General features: G+C 41.9%; 1 protein-coding gene across 5 annotated transcripts in view; it reads right to left on the minus strand.

The window, feature by feature from the left end:
- The window catches only part of LINGO1 (leucine rich repeat and Ig domain containing 1), a 312,997-nt gene that overhangs the window by 12,117 nt on the left and 281,064 nt on the right, over positions 1 to 19,816 (minus strand). Inside the window, exon 1 of one of the 5 annotated variants that reach the window (XM_069956395.1) lies at positions 7,968 to 8,487. The exons of the other annotated variants lie outside the window; for them this stretch is intronic. Within the exon in view, the coding sequence (XP_069812496.1) occupies positions 7,968 to 8,078 (111 nt within the window). The 5' untranslated portion in view covers positions 8,079 to 8,487. Of the gene's footprint in view, positions 1 to 7,967; positions 8,488 to 19,816 lie in introns of those variants that run through there. 5 annotated transcript variants of the gene reach the window in all.

The following is a 19,816-nucleotide window of genomic DNA, read 5'->3' on the forward strand; positions in this document are numbered from 1 at the left end:
AAAAAGGATCTGTTTCAATACTTTTTAAAATAGTGTAAGGGTACGTTCACACATACCGACTCACAGCGGAAATCTTGCTGCGAGTTTTGCAGCGAGATCCGCTACGAGTCAAGGTCCTGGCAGGTCCCTTTGCATACATACTGCGAGTATGTAATGCAGCCACCTACTTAACCCCTTTGGCTCCCCCGCTGTCTGTATATACATTACCTCTCTCCTTGCCACACGGGGTCCCGGCGTCCTGCTCTCCTGCCCAGCCAATCAGTGGCTGCAGCTGGGCAACACACTGAATGGCTGGGCGGGAGAGCAGGATGCCGGAATCCCGTGCGGCAAGGTGAGAGGTAATGTATATACAGTCAGAGGGGGAGCCAAGCGGCAGCCGAAGGGGTTAAAGGGTCTGCCAGGACCTTGACCTTGACTCCGCTGCGAGTTGGTACGTGTGAAAGTACCCTAACCATGTAAGTCAATAGAAAACCGATCCTGATGGATGGCATCTGTTTTTGCATCCTTTTCTTTTTTATTTTCCATAAAATGGATACATTTAATAGACAGCAAAAACACAGTGTGAACATAGCCTTACATATCCGTATGTAAGTTATGTATGTCAGGTGTGGTTTGCAAATTACGTTTCATTCACTTCAATGGAACTGAGTTACAAAATTCCACCCAAACTGGAGACAACAGTGGTGCTGTCTCTGGAAGATAGCAGCTATGTTTTTGTAGGGCTGGAGAACCCCTTTAAAGGATTCTTCTGGATGCTTCAGTGACATCATTGTACATTGATGCAAACTATTACTGGAGATTACCAGGGTAGAAATGCAGGGGTCTCCTTTCCCTCCTTCTGTCCCCTCCAGGGCAAAGGTACTACAGACAATCAGCTGACACACAAATTATGCATTAAAATGTGTGTCTGATGGCTGTCAGTAGCACCATTACTCTGAAAAGAGTTCGGGTAAAGGAAAGAAAGACTGACTTCCCTGGGGAGGCTCCAATGGCCTAACTGTTCATATATCTTCAGTTACCAAATACAGATTGTCCATAAATAGACAGTCACATCATCAGAGCTTCCCCAGGGTTTCCTTCTAGGGGTGGACAATTTGTATGCTTTTGCAGTGAGATATATTGAAGCCTTCCATAAGAACAGGGGTGTCAAACTCGAGGGCCTCCAGCTGTTGCAACACTACAATTCCCATCATGCCTGGACAGCCAAAGCTTTAGCTGTACAGGCATGGTGGGAATTGTAGCTTTCCTAAAGCTGGAGGCCACAGTTTGACACCTGTGCATTAGAAGTATATGTCGAGAGGCTAAAGTCAAAAGTCAAAAATGGCGCTAAGGTCAAAATTTCTGAACTTTCTATGGTACAGGCACATAAATGTGCTTATTTTAATATAACATAGGGGTCAAGAAACTGAGTTACAACAGTGATATACACTCACCGGCCACTTTATTAGGTACACCTGTCCAACTGCACGTTACCACTTCATTTCTAATCAGCCAATCACATGGCGGCAACTCAGTGCATTTAGGCATGTAGACATGGTCAAGACAATCTCCTGCAGTTCAAACCGAGCATCAGTATGGGGAAGAAAGGTGATTTGAGTGCCTTTGAACGTAGCATGGTTGTTGGTGCCAGAAGGGCTGGTCTGAGTATTTCAGAAACTGCTGATCTACTGGGATTTTCACGCACAACCATCTCTAGGGTTTACAGAAAATGGTCCGAAAAAGAAAAAACATCCAGTGAGCGGCAGTTCTGTGGGCGGAAATGCCTTGTTGATGCCAGAGGTCAGAGGAGAATGGGCAGACTGGTTCAAGCTGATAGAAAGGCAACAGTGACTCAAATAGCCAACCGTTACAACCAAGGTAGGCAGAAGCATCTCTGAACGCACAGTACGTCGAACTTTGAGGCAGATGGGCTACAGCAGCAGAAGACCACCCGTTACTAGCATGGTGTACCTAATAAAGTGGCCAGTGAGTGTATAGGCATTACCATCACCATCATGTTCTTAGTGGAAATAGGTTCTGAGGTCCTGGTATAGAGTACACACTTGTGGATTCCCGAGATGGGAGGTTCGCTAAATCTTGTGTCACCTAAGTAAAAGGTAACTCTGTCAGGTGTCACACAAAGGGGATGAAGCTGTTGTTAGCACTTTCACCACTAGGTGTCTAACTTCCCCTAGACTGTCTGTTTGTATGAGCACAGGGTTAACTGTACACTGTGCAGGTAACATAAACAGCTTTAAACCAACTACAATTCTTCCTTTACCTCTCTATAACACAGCCCCACCAATAGAAGGTTAAACTCAGTCACCCCTATAAAAGCTCAATTAGTTCCTGTTTGGAGATCTTTTGTTAGTGGATGGTGAGAAGAGAGACAGACAACAGAGAAAGTTCCTGCTGCAGTGAAACCGAGGCCTGGCCAAGTCCAGAGCCCTTGTGAGGGACATAAAGTCAAAGATACAGATTTTCCTATGAAAGAGAGACTTTCTTTGTGATGCAGTGCTAGACCCAAAAGAGGGGAAACCGTCCTCTAGAAAACACCTTGTCCACGCCAGAGATCCTTCTCCACTATTCTTCGGACAGTTAACATAGTCAAAGGACTGATCCACAGTAAGACAAATCGCAGCAAGCCGACGTGTCTTACTGACTTTCGCATTGCTATCTTGGGAAGTCTGCTACGCCCAGCTGTAAAGGCCTGGCTCTTGAATTATCCAACCTGGAACTCTCTGAACTGGTTGGACAGGAGGCGGTCAGATATACACACATCTATATGTGAGTACAAGTATTCTTTTTCTCTACTATTCTCCACACTACTCCTGGCAGAGTACACTATTACATTGGACAAGGCCCCCAAGACAGTCCCCATACCTGCTTCTAAGTCAAGTCACACGTCTACCTCTCTACTACATCTTTATTCACTGCTGTCCCCTGCACCTGTCAAGCTCTGAGTATTGTTCCCTGTATTGCACTGACGTTTTACAAGTAAAAGTCATGTTTGGTTAAGTGCTGGACTCTGTCCTATTTTTGTTGCTGCACCTGCACCCACACCCACACCTGTGCAGCCCGGTACATACATTACCGGGTCTGCGGACCCAGTAATACCAGAGCGCGGACCCAGTAATGTATGTACCGGGCTACGGGGCTGACCTTTACATACTGAAATCTGCTGTAGATCCGTTGTGTGTAAACCCATCCTAAAGGTGAAGTCCCACCAAAGTAAAAAATTTCAGGCAGGCATTGGGGTGCAGGAACATAATAAAGAAAGTATACACACACATTCCCTCGTCAAGCTGCTATCACCTGCTTCTGTCAGCCTCCAGATGTCATTCTCGGCCAGCAGCAGAGTACGTCACGTACCCGGCTCCTACAGCTGTAATGTCACAGCCTGGCTGAGGGATTGCCCACTCAGCCGCTCAGTGACTGCAGCGGTGTCCCGCCCCAGTCACTGATTGGCTGAGCAGGGAGTCCATCAGCAGGGTACGTGACGTTGTAGCTGGAGTAGCTGCAGGACACTGGTGGCTGGCAGGAATCGGTAAGTCAGCACTGCAAGGACACGGGGATGGGTGAATATACTTTATTATGTTCCTTCACCCCCTGCCTGAGATTTTTAACTTTGGTGGGACTTCTGCTTTAAATGATCATAAAAATTAAAGCTCCCTTTTGATACAGGTATAGTAAAACATGAATAAATGCTGCCCGAACAATGAGGGTGCCATTAAGAAACAGGTGTAATATAATAGCATTAATGGATTTAATCTTTCTGCAAAGACTAAAGCAGGTGTTAAGTGCAGGGAGGGGGCATCACTATAGAGGGAATGACGTAAGATATACTAGCTGAGATGAGATACAGTGGAACTAATGTGTTCCCTGAACCCAGGAATGAATTATAGAAGAAAACAGGTTCTTGCCCCCGTTGTTCGTCAGGCAGCAAGATTTCAAGCATGTTCGGAAAACTAGTCTTGCAAAAATTTTGAAAAGGAACGTTGATAATGAGGGAGTGGGACTTTGTGTAAAGGGCAGGGTTCATTATACTTGGTGCCTTATAGCAGTGGAGGAGGTCTTCTACCACTGTCAGTTGTATTACACACTGGCCCAATTTAAGGCTTGTGAATAGGAACACAAACTGTGATTGGTTTCTCTGGGCAGTGATGTTTAATACATGGGAATTGACTGTGTTGTTGTAGTAGAGGGAGCTGCCTGATTCACATTCTGGGCTTAGAGCTGATCACATACAGTAGCTATAGCAGGAATAAGCATAGTGAAATTGTGTCAAAACAAAAAGAATACAAGCATATGTGTTTCAATTCAATTTAGTAAAGTAGCTTACAACACTACCGTTTTTCTTCCATATGCATCTAATTTCTTCCAGGTTTCTTCTCTGAACTGCCATGCAACAGTGCAGACACTTTCCCACAATCCCCCTTGTTGCATGTGAAGTGAAAACCATACCTCCCACCTTTTTCGTTGGCCTAAGAAGGGCACATGTGGTTCAGTCTAGGAAAATTTTACAGACATTTCTATACTTTTTACTTTAAGGATAGTCACACATACAGGATCTGCTGCAGGCTGATGCATTTAGTTACATTGATGTCTGCACATCTGCAGCAGATCCTGTATGTGTGACTGCATCCTCAGGTCCCATTCACACATCAGTAACTATGTCTGTAATTAAGGACCGGCAACTGCGGACAGGATTATTATTTGTGTGTGAGTAACTGTCCCCATTTGCAGATACCCACTGTCATATAGGTGACACAGACGATTTTTTGTGGCACAGATCATGTCCCCAAAACACATCTGTAACACACACAGATGTGTGTATGGGGCCATATGTTCTGCGTATGTGAAATTATGTGTGAAAAGGGCCATAATGTCACATGATTCATAACAATTTTTAGGATCCAGCTTGCACCACATGATGGAATAATATACAAGTTTGGGTCTATTATACGGTAAGAAACCAGACACTTTCTATAGAAACATAGAAAGTTTATTCATGGCAGTCTAATTCCTAGGTCAAAAAGAGGGACATGTAAGGGGCAAAGAGGGACAGAGGGACATGGGTCAAAAGTAGGGACTGTCCATCCAAAAGAGGGACACTTGGGGGGTGTGGAAAACCATCTGCCAGTACTAATCAGACATATCATGTGACTGGGATTGAATTAAGCATGAAAACAGGATGATTGGCGGGCTGTTACCAAGGGCAACAGGTTATAAAACTAAGCAGCACATGTGGGGATTAGTGAGTCTATATCTCAAACGATAAAATAATTGTAAATTTGGAATATGTTTCATTTAACATAATGCATCCCTACAGACCTAGTTTTGTTTGTGACAAACCCCTTTTTTGCAACCCCTTAAAGGGATTGTCCCACTAAGGGTTTGTCTACACTGCATGTTGCAATGATCTGGCGGCTTTTATTAAACACAAGCATTGGGATAGTCCTGGAGGATATGTTAAACAGATCTATAGAGCCTCACCTTGTTGGACACATCAAGTTTGGTGGATGAAATATCACACTCTGCCTCGTTGTTCCATCCCCATACAGCTGAATCATTTATAAAAATATATACTATGTAGTATACTTTCTTTCCTTAACATGGATCCCTATACATGACAGATGACACTATGTGGCATAGGCCTATGTGTCTAACAGACACTGCTAACCCAGTGTGGGCCTAGCCTAAGACAATTTCTTTTTATGTGCCCTGTGGATGTCCTAATGTATGCCACCAGTGGTTGCCATGTAATACCACATTCTCTGTAATATAAATGTATGTCAGACCAATGACTTCATTGATTGCCAAAAGTTCCAAAAGCCAAGACCGAAGCAATCAGCTGATGGACAAGCTGACTTGAATTTCAGAAGGGATTGTCATGGTGAGTCAACAGCTTTCAATGAAGAATATTTAAGGGTCTTGATGACTGTTTGACAGCATATAGTATGGAAAAAAAACAACATATATGTATCATACTGACTTGGTTTTACAACAAAAAATATGACTTTTGAAGCTAAAATGAAAGGTGTTTCCCTCAATTAGAAAGGATGAGATATCGCTAGGATATGACTTTTCCAGGCCCTCAATATATGAATACAAACATAGCCAAGGTTTAGGAGTGGGGCAATATTCAATGATGAACTTAAAATCAATATGAAATAGGCAGGTACTGGTCTCTGTATTACACAGGAATATAGGAAATGCCTATCATAGGAATGGAGGGCTATTAATAATGAATTCCCTATTAAAGCATGACATGTCATTAGTGGAGATCCTTGTCAGACACAACCTCTATGTGACTAGAAGCATAGACTATAACATGCTATGACAAATGTTAAGTCTATTTTTCCCATCCCAATGGTATATCGCCAAATTCTCCTTGCATTTACAATGGCGTTTTTAGCCACTGCATACAATAGTGTTATGACTAACACTCCAGAACATATGCTGAATATATAATGGACATCTGGAACTGTCACAATTGCAAACCAACAATAATAACAAACATCAACAACTCAGTATTTCATAAAAAGTAAAAACATACATTGTTCCCTTCTATATATACCATTAACCTAGAAAATGGATTCATCTAGTAATATAGCAGAGGTGGTGATCATAAAGAGGCCAACGAGATATAATAATGCTTATACAATGCAGGCTGGTTAACAGAATGTACCAAGCTGCAAGTCAGTCTTGTGGCATAATGGGTGCAGTATAAAGCGGGCATAGCATATAATGGAAAGACTGAATAAAAAAGTAACCACCCCCAGCCTACACAGTGTGTTATATGGATGAGGGCCACCTAAAGCTTTGTTCAATGAGGCACACTGTAAGGCACAGACTCAGCATACATAACCTGCAGTGGGTCTTTGCTGTATACTGGGCCTTATTAGCCTTTAAAGCATTCAGAGATGCTAATCCTCTAGTGAGAGAGATGTGAGAAGCCGCCGTGATCGTGTGAAACTGGTGAGCAGCTTGGATGCCGTTTGCGCTCTGGTGGGTTTCTAGGCAGACTCTCTTGTGACAAATACCATAATCCTTTTAATGTGCGGCTATATCATTGGTATTGATATAACCATCTATTCCTGCTTATCTATAAACTGTACAGTCATCCGTCTCCACATCTCCATCTCTAGAATGCACAGAGCAGTCTCCCTCTACTGTTCTTCCTTTATACTGGGTGCCTATTCCTTCTTCTACCTCAGTCATATCTACAGACACCTTCAGCGTCTGCCTTTTGTTCTGCAACAGTCACAATGCCTACATAAACAAGATCTATTCCTAGGGCTTTTTCTTCCTTTATACAGGCATTTCCATCCAAAGGAATATCAAAATAGTAGCCACTGTCTTCCGTCTCGTTTTTTGTATGTGCTATTAACACTCTCTCCAAACCATTCTCCCTCCTTCATTTTGCACACAGGTCTCCTGGGTCAGCTAGTAGAATATGGGGTCAATAATGCTGCTGAAGTACATGTACATGAGAGGAATACAGAGCACAGGCCAGATACACCAGAAGCACATATGTTCTCACGATACTAGCTGAATATTAACATGCCTGGGAGGGGTATAGGATACTCCGAAGGGGAAAAATGAAAAATGGGGAGGACGAGGGAAGGGTTGCTTAATAGATATACTGCTCTGTTAATATAGGCAGATGAATATATAGTGGGGCACCGTGCTACAGATATTAACATAAGGCAATACGTAATGTGAAAATGTAGTACACCAGAGAGAACTACAATGGAAGAATAACAATATAGTTATGTAAATATATATGGAGAGCGAGGTAGAAAGACATAATACAATAAACTAGAAGAATTTAAAACTATGAAGAGTAGAATGTGGCTATGTGTAGATGCTCATCCATCTCTGAATATACTGGTATTTTTGCAGCCAGCACTTGATAGTCTAGCATAACGGGTTACATAGACAGAGACATCCATATCAAATGCATAGATAGATGATATCTGTACCTGGCCTTCATTTTTCGCAGCTGCGAGACGCCTTCTCTCTTTTCCATCGCCAATGAAAGAATAACACCGAAGGACCTCAACACAATCTTCCTTGCATTCAAAGCATAGCATGTAGAATCACACACTGATCTGCAGTGACAGAGGCACTCGCACAATTAAACACAGGCTCAATACTAATCACACAGACAATGACACAGTTATTCTATGAGTAACACAATACACACATAATAAAGAAGCCTCGGAGCTTCACATACATACAAGGACGCTTACATAGAGACAGCAACGGACAAGGACACACATTCACTTCCACTCAGCGAAAAAAAAAAAAATCAATCCAGGGGTTGATGTGAAGCTGCAGCACACGGAGTGCATATCAGTATAGACGCATATAAGCTAGAGAGCAGAAACAGCCACATTGAGGCACATTTTAGAGAAAAAAGGGTAAGATAGCAGAGAAAACACACAGGGTATGGGAGAAGAAGCAAGCAAAGAGGAGGGACAAACAGATACAGAATCAGAGAGAAGCAGGGAGGAGAGGAAAGTGGGGAGAGGAGAGCAGAGGAGGAACTATGACAATGAGCTGGAGAGAAGGAACAGCTGTGTGCAATGGCTCTGCTCCTTATTCCTGTATACAAGTACTACGCAGTAGTGTGCACTATACAGACAACGCAATGCTACTGCTGCCAAGGCTGGCGTGCTGATAGAATTCTAATGTCCAGTGCTGAACATGGATAGATAGCTTCTCTGGCTACTGCTGGACTCTGTGAGATAACTATGCTGCCCAGAACTACATATAAAGAGATAATTACTCTTCTCACCTCTGGATGCCGACATACTGTACATCTGGCCGCTAACAGATAACTGCGCTGGCCTGAGCAGTGCAATGAAGGATATGCTCATTTATGATGGAAAATATCTCCACTAGTTTATGAGCTATACAGAAACAGCTATGCTATTCAACATTGTACACTAAGAGATAACACCACTGCCCAGCCAGATAAAATACTAAATAAATGCACTCCTCTGCGCTATAACGTGATAGATGATTTCCCATACTGGACAAAGAGAGATGTAATACTGTCCTTTATTCCTCACATAGGTTCTATAATAAGCAGTTCAATTTGGTAAAAATGCCATTAAGCTCTACACTTAAAGGAGAAGTCCGACCTCAGCTAACTTTAGAAAGGCTGTAGGGGAAGGGGAGAGAGTAACCATGAAGCATTGCTTACCTCTCCCTGTGCCCGTAATCCCCTGACTGGACCCGGGACCCCCAAAGGCAGGGTGACATCATGACTTGGGGGAAAATGCCCATCCCAGCTGATTGAAAAGAAAAATGTGGACATCGCTCCATAGTCTAAAGTCTGATGGCAGGTAGAGGAGACAGGAGAGTTGTGGTTGTGGTTGTGCATCCCAGCTGATTGACAGGCCGCTTAGCCAATCAGTGACTGGTGCACCGTCCCGCCCCAGCCACTGAATGACTAAGCAGCCAATCCATCAGCAGGGTTGTAACATCAGCAGCGCCGGTGATCCCGAAGCCTGGCGGGGGTTCCAGAGCAGCAATCTGGCGCTGAAGAGGCACGGAGAGATTTAATAAAGAAAACTGTGGAAGCCGGACTTCTCCTTTAAGGTCTGCAGCTTATAAAAGAAGCCAATATCTATCTATCTATCTATCTATCTATCTATCTATCTATCTATCTATCTATCTATCTATCTATCTGTCTATCTATCGTCTTGTATCTCAGAGGAGCACAACTTTATCCAAGTGTATAGGTGCCACTAGGTAGTCTTTGACCAAGACCTTCACATGTAGCCAACAAGCTTGGAAAAGGCGGCGGAGGCCGTTGAAACGTCACACTTGATTTTGTTGCTGTGCTGCACCATGTTACATAAAATAACACGTTTGTTTTTTTTAGAACCATCTAGAGTGCTGTGGGCGATTCTGTGGACTATCTATCTATCTATCTATCTATCTATCTATCTATCTATCTATCTATCCATTGACCTATCCATCCATCTTTCTTTTACCTGAACAATAACTAGTCAGATCAGGTGGACATGACTCAAATACCTTTGCTCTTCTGGGGTCTTCACACATAACAGCTAATCTTATGAGTTGAAATGTATTATTAGTAAGACAGGTGACAGGTGACTGGTGACTGAAGATACACAATGTGGCACAAGACAAGTTGAAAAACAGGACAAATAGATTCAGGAACAGGTGTGAACCACATAAATTCATGGATGCATTGTGCCTTGTCTCAATGATTCTGGCTGACTTTTTACATGTCACAACTTACCAGGGATTATGATTGACCATTAAATGTAAATGTTTTTCCTGGCTTCTAAAGTGATAGTATATTGCTAGAATATGCCACAACCTTGTGATCATTGGTTGTCTAACCTTTGAGACCCTACCAAAAAAACTGAACAGACATACCTAAAAAATCAAACATTTGGGATATACTGTTATCTATGTTTGTACAATAGACAATTAGGTAAACTTTTCTTGGCTTTTGATGTATTTGGATGTGGATGTCACGCAATGGTAAACTAGGAGTGTACACAGTTTTGAGCATACAAATGTATACATGAAATACAAAGCCAGAACTTAGTGTGAATTCAGCCTCTAAAGTCCACTGCAGCATGATACATATCCTGAATGTCTGTGTAATCCTAATAAACTGACAGTGGCCAGTTTATGATAAGGCTTAAATTGATTTCCTGTAATGACAAGCCCCACTAAGTGCTTTCCTTTATCATAAATGTATATTTTCTTCTAATTGGTTAATGTTATCCTCATATATACATGACTGCTACATACTGTACAATAACTTATACACCTGCAGGTAATAATTCTTATTAATAATCTATTTCCTATCTGCCAGTGTTCGGGTTGCCATGACCTTTTTATTTTCTGTATCCTGCTCATTACTTAGTCAAGATCTATAGCTTGTAAACTCAACAGTAACCGATAGTTTTAATAACCGGGGTTTACATTGACATTACAATATATTTAAATGTGACTGCTCAATATCGTACAGTGAGTGCATTACTGCCAACCACTGATAATGGTGCGGTGACGCACACATTCTCACTGATAAATGCAGGGAGATATAAGGAAGGTCATGTATAACAAGGTCATGTGTATGTCATATGCCCTGTCATGAAGTCAATCCTGCAACCTATTTTTTCCACATTGCTTGTAGTGTACTAACATATTCTGCAGTGATGAACAGGCCCTGTCCTCAAGGGTGCTTACAATCTAATGTCCTCCTATCATATACATACATTTTATAGTTCAATACAGTTACATACTTGATAAAATTGAAAAAAGTCAAAAGGGCAATCCTAACTCTACTGCATTGATCCAGAGAAAGGCAAAAACCCTGAGGCACAAGCATATTGCCCCATATTATAATTTTCCTGACTCCAAATATGGCAGCAGTAGTGGATTACAATAGGTCCCTTTCGGGCGCTAGCCCGGGGCCCTGAGCTCCTGGGGGGCCCATGGCCACCCAAACAGACATATCATTTCCATGTGGTGTATTGTGTCCTGGCCACAGTTCTGCCATGATTTGCAAAAAAAATCACTGCTTTTTAACTGCAATTTTTCACAAATCAATGCAAACCTGTAGCCAGGAGACACTTTAGTAACATTAAAGAACATGCTGAAGGACCTTAACATGTGACTATGATGTCCTGTACAGGTCCTGTACAGTCTGCACTATAGAGGAGCAATACTAAAGATATAGTTACAGTGGGGTAGGGGGGGCCAGGCTTGGTGAACAGCCCAGGGCCTATGGTAAAGTTAATCTGCCCCTGTATGGCAGTCACAACAAATCCCTAAAAAGTGTCCCATCTCCAGATATCTAGTAACCATAACCCGTAATATTATATTTTTCAGAAGGCTTCAGATCCCTCATTAACATGTTTAATGAATCACCCATCACAGCATCACACCGCTCTTACAGTAAAGAATCCCCATCTGTGATGATGGTAAATTCTCTCTAGATGTAAAGGATGCCCCCCTTATCATTACAGACCTAGGTGTAAAAAGATAAGAAGAAAGATCTCATTGAGCCTATTAATATCCTATAATCAGATCCCCCCTAAGATCTCTCTTTTCCCAACCTAAATAACCTCAAGTTTAAAAATTTGCCTTGGTCAAGTGTGGGTTATAAAATGATGATCATTATTTAAATGTCTGGTGGAGACCTTACTGAGAAACCCTTGCCGTGTGGGGGTCAGCATTATCGTTCTGACAAATGCCAGTTGGAAGCCATGAAAGGCAACACATATGGCCGCAGGATGTCCTGCACATATCGCTATGCTGTTAGTGTCTCTCCTATCACTACTAGGGGTGGACGAATACTGTACATAATGGCTCCCCAGGTAATCATCCTAGCAGTTGGGACAGTATCACAGCAAAGGCAGGATTAAGGTGCTCCATACTAAAACTCATCAGATGCCATACAGAACCTGGCCTCAACGGAAGGCTATGTACTCGGCACCGTGACACTACCTTTCCTCCTGCTAAATACCAGGAAATGTCCCAAACAGAAACAGGGATATGTTATGAATGTCCCACCTGTGTCTTTTTTGCCGTCATGTAATCACAGCTTCCAACACCTCTTAACAGCTTGGATACAATGGCCGACAGGGTGGGCAATTTATTAAAATGACCAACCTGCCTCTCTCAGTCTAACTATGTACTCTCTCAAAGTTTGTCAACTGGGTAAAATATCTTCAAGTCCATGGTGGCCTGTCTATCAGGCAACAATTTCTTACCAAGAGGCACACTACTCAACAGTAGCCTCTGCCTCACCTAATCATTTACATATCTGCTTGAGACATAGCTGCATGCTGATCAGTTATCTCGCTGCAGCTTATCTCTCCTCTCTTTGAACAAAGGGGTCGGCCATGATTTTCCATATTGGCTGACCCCTATCACAACCAACATCCTCTCTTGGTGGTTGTTCTCTAGACGCCCCATACACCATATACTGTACATGCAGCCAAATGCGCTGCAAACAACGGGGGAGATTTATCAAACTGGTATAAAGTAGAATTGTCTCAGTTGCCCCTAGCAACCAATCAGAATCCACCTTTCATTCCTCACAGAATCTTTGAAAAATAAAAGATGGAATCTGATTGGTTTCTAGGGGCAACTAAGACAATTCTACTTTACACCAGTTTGATAAATCTCCCCCAATGGGTTTGGCCAAAATAAGTCTAATTGTTTATAGGGACCTTTACAGAAAGCCAACATTTCTATCTGGTTGCATTTTTTTAATTTTATTTTGTCAATGAGTATATTAGCACCAATATATTTTCAACACACTTGCTACAAATACTCAATTCAGATGTATAGTTGTGTAGCTAAGGCTCCTATCACTGCATAGTGAAAGAAAAAATATAATGCCACGCTCATGTTAAAAGCTTATGCTACCTTCCAGCCCTGTCCACTGTAAATCGCTTTATACAGAAATGCGCATCTGTGAGAGACTACGTGGAACATCAGCAATATTCAATAAGACATAAAACAGTGTTCTTCCAGATCTGCATAGTGACAGAGCTCTACTATGAGATATACTGATGCTGCACAACACTGTACCATGAGCTGCTCCGATGCCGGCCAGAAATGGACAATGATAGATAACTGTGCTCCCACCACTGTAGCTCTCTTCGCCAGCTCTATGCAGTTAGACAAAACACAGCTGCCAGCACTGCAAAAAGAAATAATTATGCTCTCCATTGCTGCACAATAAGAGATTACTGTATTGACCAGCACTATACAATAAGAGGCAATTCAGCTCCCACGAATACAGTGAGTTATAATTCTGCAGCCCAATTTGTTGCAATAAAAATAAATGTGCTGTTAGGCCATAGAAAATGAGAGGAATTCACTGTGGTCAGACAATGGGGGCCAACTGCACTGGCCTGCATTGCTCAGCAGTAACTACTCTGTATGTACACTGAGATAAAATGGCGGTGATGGATGACTACGCTGAAAAACGCTGCTTAACGAAAAACTATACTGTCCTATCACATGGAAATATTACAATGCAGAGCTGCAGTCTTCAGTGAAAGATAAATGTGTAAGATACCTACTTATAAATGTACTGTACTGGGAGCTGCTGTTGTTGGATCCGTTATTCTTATTATTTGTCTCTATTACTACTGCACACTGGTATCTGCTGTAAATAGGCTGTAAATGGCCGTTATACAGATAAATACCTCCTTACTACACTGCTAAGTAGAATATAAATACCCAATGCAATTCGTTGAACATAGTCCCACAAAGTGGCAGCCACAAGTGGCTGGAGGCCATGCGGACCCAGTTTTCCAATTGATTGTTAATGGATGCATAATTGTGTAGGTAAAATAGGTTTATACATGTTGCTACTGTGCTCTTTGACCAATTACCATGTGGCAAAGCCTGTAAAAAAAATAGTAGCCAATAACTGCATTGTAAGGCTATGTTCACACAACGTTTAACAGCGCCCGCTGCCACCGGGCTGCATTCAGTAACTTCTTCTTTTTTTTTTTTTTTTACAAATGACTTGCAGGCCATTTACTTCAATGTAAAGTGTGGCTGCTGGCTGACTTTACAATTTGTGAACAGCTATTATTTCCGGACACTGTTCGGTGAACAGCATCTGGAAATAATAGGCATGTACAGCGGCAGCATTGCTTTGACTTCAATGCAGTGCTGCCCCTGCTGTAAAAAACAAACGCTGATTCCATTGCAAGCAGCATCTGTTCTTTACTGAAAAAGAATTTAGTGTGAACATAGCCTTAGACTATGTTCACACTACGTATATTTTAGTAAAACTATGGCTGTTGTTGCCGATTGCAGCAACGGCTGTGATTATTACGGAAATATACATTACATTGGGGGGACATACACATGCAGCGCCGACAGTACGTAGATTTATGTAGAGTCGCACTGCCTCTACATAAATCCCGCACCGCCAGGTTTCCTTATCATTTTTCGGCGCAAAAAATGATAAATGAAGCGGATCCAGAGTCCGCGCCCCCCGTTCCGCCCCCTCCACACCCCCTCCCTGCCCCCTCTGGTCAAGCTGGTGTAAAATATTTATTCGCAAAACAGCCATTTGTGAATAAATTTATTTGCATCTGGCCATTTTACGCCAAATTTTTTTTCCTTTGATTGATTTCCCCCACAGTATACACTCCGGCCGGGATCCCTAGCAGCGCCTAAAACTGTAACAATTTGCTGTAAAATGCATGAGCAGTAATTTACTACCTGGCATTGTTTTGTACTATGTGAACTTAGCCCTACATGAAATGGTGCAGTCATTAACACTATTTGTGTCCACACAGTTTCCTAGGTAAAACCACATAACATGTAACCTCAGGTATTCACAGGTTATTGGACCATTTGGCAGTCCATATGTTAATGAACAATAAACATATGTGTAGCCAATAGGTCAAGCTGTTCTGAGTATTACCACAGGCAATAGTTAGAATAAAAATAATTAAGATCCATCCTACAGTATATGCGTGTTGATGTATGAAAACACTTATAATGACTTGGGGTGTGTTCACACATTCAGGTTTTTAATTGCAATTATTGAATACAAACCTATGTATGGAAGACTAGGACTTTTTCTCTTTTTAAATCCATTTCTGGCTTTATACTTGATAATTGCAATTAAAAACCTGAAAGTGTGAACACACTCTACTGCATTTTCACAATTATTTAACCACCTGAGCGGATTGCCTCATAAGAGAAAACATTTACAGATCAGGTGTTGTCTCCAGCATCAAGAGCTTCATTAGTAGCAGTAGAAGATGGAACACATCACATACCTAGATTGGCTTAGGGTTTGTTTACCGGGAAGTTGAATGGCATGTTAAAAATATGTTGACTAACTCAAAGGAAATCCCACACAGAATTTCCTCTGATCTACGGAACTTTCACTGCTGCCTGCTGCAGCTTGGATCCAAGCACCTATCCATGATCTACCTATGTCTGATAAATGAGAGGGGTAAGCTGATATCTACTTTCGGCATTGTTCCCCGAATGTCTTTTTTGGCCATTTGAGTCCAAATAACGGGCGTCATTTCATAATGATGTCCGTCATTTGTACAATAATGGCTGCCAATATGAAATCACGCCTGTTATTCTGCCTCAAACGGCCAATAATAGACGTTGTGAGAACATGGCCTTCATATTTTAAAAATACAGCAAAGTCCAGGAAGTGGTCGAAGACTAACAGATCATTGCTTTGCACAAACAAGGAAAAGGCTACTAAAAATAGCGATGGCATAGTATGTTTCTACTGATAAAGTTGGAAGAATTGTTTGCAAGGTCAAAGTTGAGGGAACATTGGATACACTACTAGAACATGGCAGAAAAAAAAGACTATTATTAGCTGCCAGCAGATTTCTTAAGAAGCAGGTAGACACTTGACTGACTGCAAAAAAACTGTAAGCAACATTTGGGGGCAACAGGCACTGAGGCTTCTGTTTGCATAGTAAAGCGCATACTAAATTCTAAGGGTCTTGAAAGGGGTTATCAAGCATTGGAAAAACATGGCCACGTTCTTCCAGCGACAACACGACTCTTGTCTCCAGTTCATGTGTGGTTTGCCATATAGCTTTGTCACTATAGTGCCACAGAGTTTCAAACAGTTTCCCTGCTCCTGGCATGATATTGATACATCATGCCAGGCAGGGAAACACTACACTACAGGGCTTCCCCGTCCCATAAAATACGGGAAATAGGAATTAACCCTTGGACATACATACTCTACTGAATTAAAAGCACAAGAAAAGTCATCTCCAGTATGCCCAAACCGTATAAATGGTCCAGAGAAGATATGGGACTCAAAAAACTAAACTGAAACTTTTAGGGCCTATGGATCTGTGGTATGTCTGGACGGAGAATGAAAAATGCACTAAATAGTATATCCTTCTGACAGTGAAGTGTGGTGATGGCTTGGCGATGCTTTGAGGCTGCTTTCTTTCTTCGGCACTGGAAACTTTCATCCTATTTTGAGCAAGATGGATTCAATCATCTGTGAATAAACTAGGGCTTAGTTTCAGAAGTCTTAGATGGTGGCCGTCATGGTCATCTCATTTGTACGCCATAGGAAATCTTTTGTATGATCTTAAGTAGGAAGTTGTAGCACGCAAACCCAAGATTATTAGTTAACTGGAAGCCAATGCCCATGAGAAATGGGTTAGGATTCTTCAGAAAGGCTATATCTGGCTATGTATTATGTTTGCAGCAGGTCATAATTGCCGCAGGGTGCTCTGGCAATTGAAAAGTTTTACTCTTTCCCCTATATATGCCCTTCACCTAATTTTCTGGTGTGGTGTTCAGTTAGTGCAATTAAAAACTTCAACATATGAACACACTTCAAGTGATTACTAGTGGTATTTTTTGTTGAATTTACAGAAACATTTAGTTATATATAGTTGTATTTAGCGGTTAAAATTGTTCGTATTTAATAGTTTTTTTTGTATTGAGTTGAATATTTTGATTGCAGCTGTATATTGCCCATAAAATATATATTACAAAAAATCAAGATTTGCAGAATATGGCCACAACCACACGTCTTTTTTTGTGAAATAATGGCCAATGTTTTGAAATAATGGCTGTTATTTAGGCACAAAATCAAGGGCCACCCAAGAAAACAGCCATCAAATTGAAGTCAATGGGAAATTGGCCGGCGGTGCACAAACTGTATAGAATAACAGCTGTAATTAATTATGACTATCCAAATTATGAACATGCTCATTATTTACCACCTGCTTTTACAAAAAAAGTTACCAATCTGTTACCACATTGATTAATATTCACTAAAAATTACGGCTGCATTTGGCTTTTATTTAACTGTGTGAACCTAGCCTAGAAATAGTTCAGAAATTCAGGTACTAGCAGTTTACTGGCATATAAATGACATATAAAATACTGTGCTGCACACCGATACCAAGCACTGGCAATAAAAGATAATTATGTTGTCCAGCACCATATGTTAAGAAATAACCTGGTCGCTCGGTAGAACAGAAGGAGATGTGACTATAGCATCTAGTCTTACAGAATATAAGGAGAGATAACCATGCTGTCCAGTAAAACTGATGGACTGGTAACTGTGCTATACAATAGTCCAGTAGTACTATGAATAGTATAGAGCAGTAACTATGCTTGAGTATGAAAGGAAATGTAACTATGCTGCTCAGTAGAACAAATAAAGAAGTAGCTATGCTACTCAGTAACACAAAAGAAGGTATAACTATGCTATCCAGTGGTACAGTAGGAGATGTAACTATGTTATCCAGTGGTACAGTAGGAGATGTAACTATGTTATCCAGTGGTACAGAAGGAGATGCAACAATGCTATCCAGTGGTTCTGAAGAAGGTGTAACTATGCTATCCAGTGGTACAGAAGGAGATGTAACTATGCTATCCAGTGGTACAGAAGGAGATGTAACTATGCTATCCTGTGGTACAGAAGGAGATGTAACTATGTTATCCAGTGGTACAGAAGGAGATGCAACAATGCTATCCAGTGGTACAGAAGGAGATGCAACTATTCTATCCAGTGGTTCTGAAGAAGGTGCAACTATTCTATCCAGTGGTTCTGAAGAAGGTGTAACTATGCTATCCAGTGGTACAGAAGGAGATGTAACTATGCTATCCAGTGGTACAGAAGGAGATGTAACTATGCTATCCTGTGGTACAGAAGGAGATGTAACTATGCTATCCAGTGGTACAGAAGGAGATGTAACTATTCTATCCAGTGGTACAGAAGGAGATGTAACTATGTTATCCAGTGGTACAGAAGGAGATGTAACTATGTTATCCAGTGGTACAGAAGGAGATGTAACTATGCTATCCAGTGGTACAAAAGGAGATGTAACTATGTTATCCAGTGGTACAGAAGGAGATGTAACTATGTTATCCAGTGGTACAGAAGGAGATGTAACTATGCTATCCAGTGGTACAGAAGGAGATGTAACTATGTTATCCAGTGGTACAGAAGGAGATGTAACTATGCTATCCAGTGGTACAGAAGGAGATGTAACTATGCTATCCAGTGGTATAGAAGAAGGTCTAACAATGCTATCCAGTGGTACAGAAGGAGATGCAACTATGTTATCCAGTGGTACAGAAGGAGATGCAACAATGCTATCCAGTGGTACAGAAGGAGATGTAACTATGCTATCCAGTGGTACAGAAGGAGATGTAACTATGCTATCCAGTGGTACAGAAGGAGATGCAACAATGCTATCCAGTGGTACAGAAGGAGATGCAACTATTCTATACAGTGGTTCTGAAGAAGGTGTAACTATGCTGCAGTGTCCCAGAACATGCAGACTACTACTCCTATTATGGCCATTTCTCTTGCTGTGTCAATGCCTGTTCTGGTAAGTGTTTGCACTGCAACTGCTGCTGGTTTTCCCCTAGTATTCTCTGGTAATGTGCATTCTCATGTGTATTCTCATGTATTCCTGTGTATTATTGCATTGTACAGTGGTATGCAAGGCTGTTGATCACGTGACCTGTAACCATGGTTCCTCCAATGGCCGACTAGCTCTGGCCAGGAGCAACCATGTGACCTGCCACTTCCTCCTAACAAGTTAGTCTTCCCCCTGCTCCCAAGCAAGGAGGGTGTGTGTGGTCCCTCTCCTACCTCAGAGGAGTTGGGCTTCTTCTCTGCAGCTCCCACTTCACCACTAGAAGTGTGGATCAGGTGCTCTGCTGTGTTCAAGTCTTCGGCTGTATCTGCCTGCTCAAGTGTCCGGAGTCTTCTCTCTCATCTGGGTGTCATTCCGTTATCTCTCCTCATCGCTGCAAGGATTCACAGCAAGTA

Source organism: Dendropsophus ebraccatus, chromosome 1 (genome assembly GCF_027789765.1).
Source record: "Dendropsophus ebraccatus isolate aDenEbr1 chromosome 1, aDenEbr1.pat, whole genome shotgun sequence".
Classification (NCBI taxonomy): domain Eukaryota; kingdom Metazoa; phylum Chordata; class Amphibia; order Anura; family Hylidae; genus Dendropsophus; species Dendropsophus ebraccatus.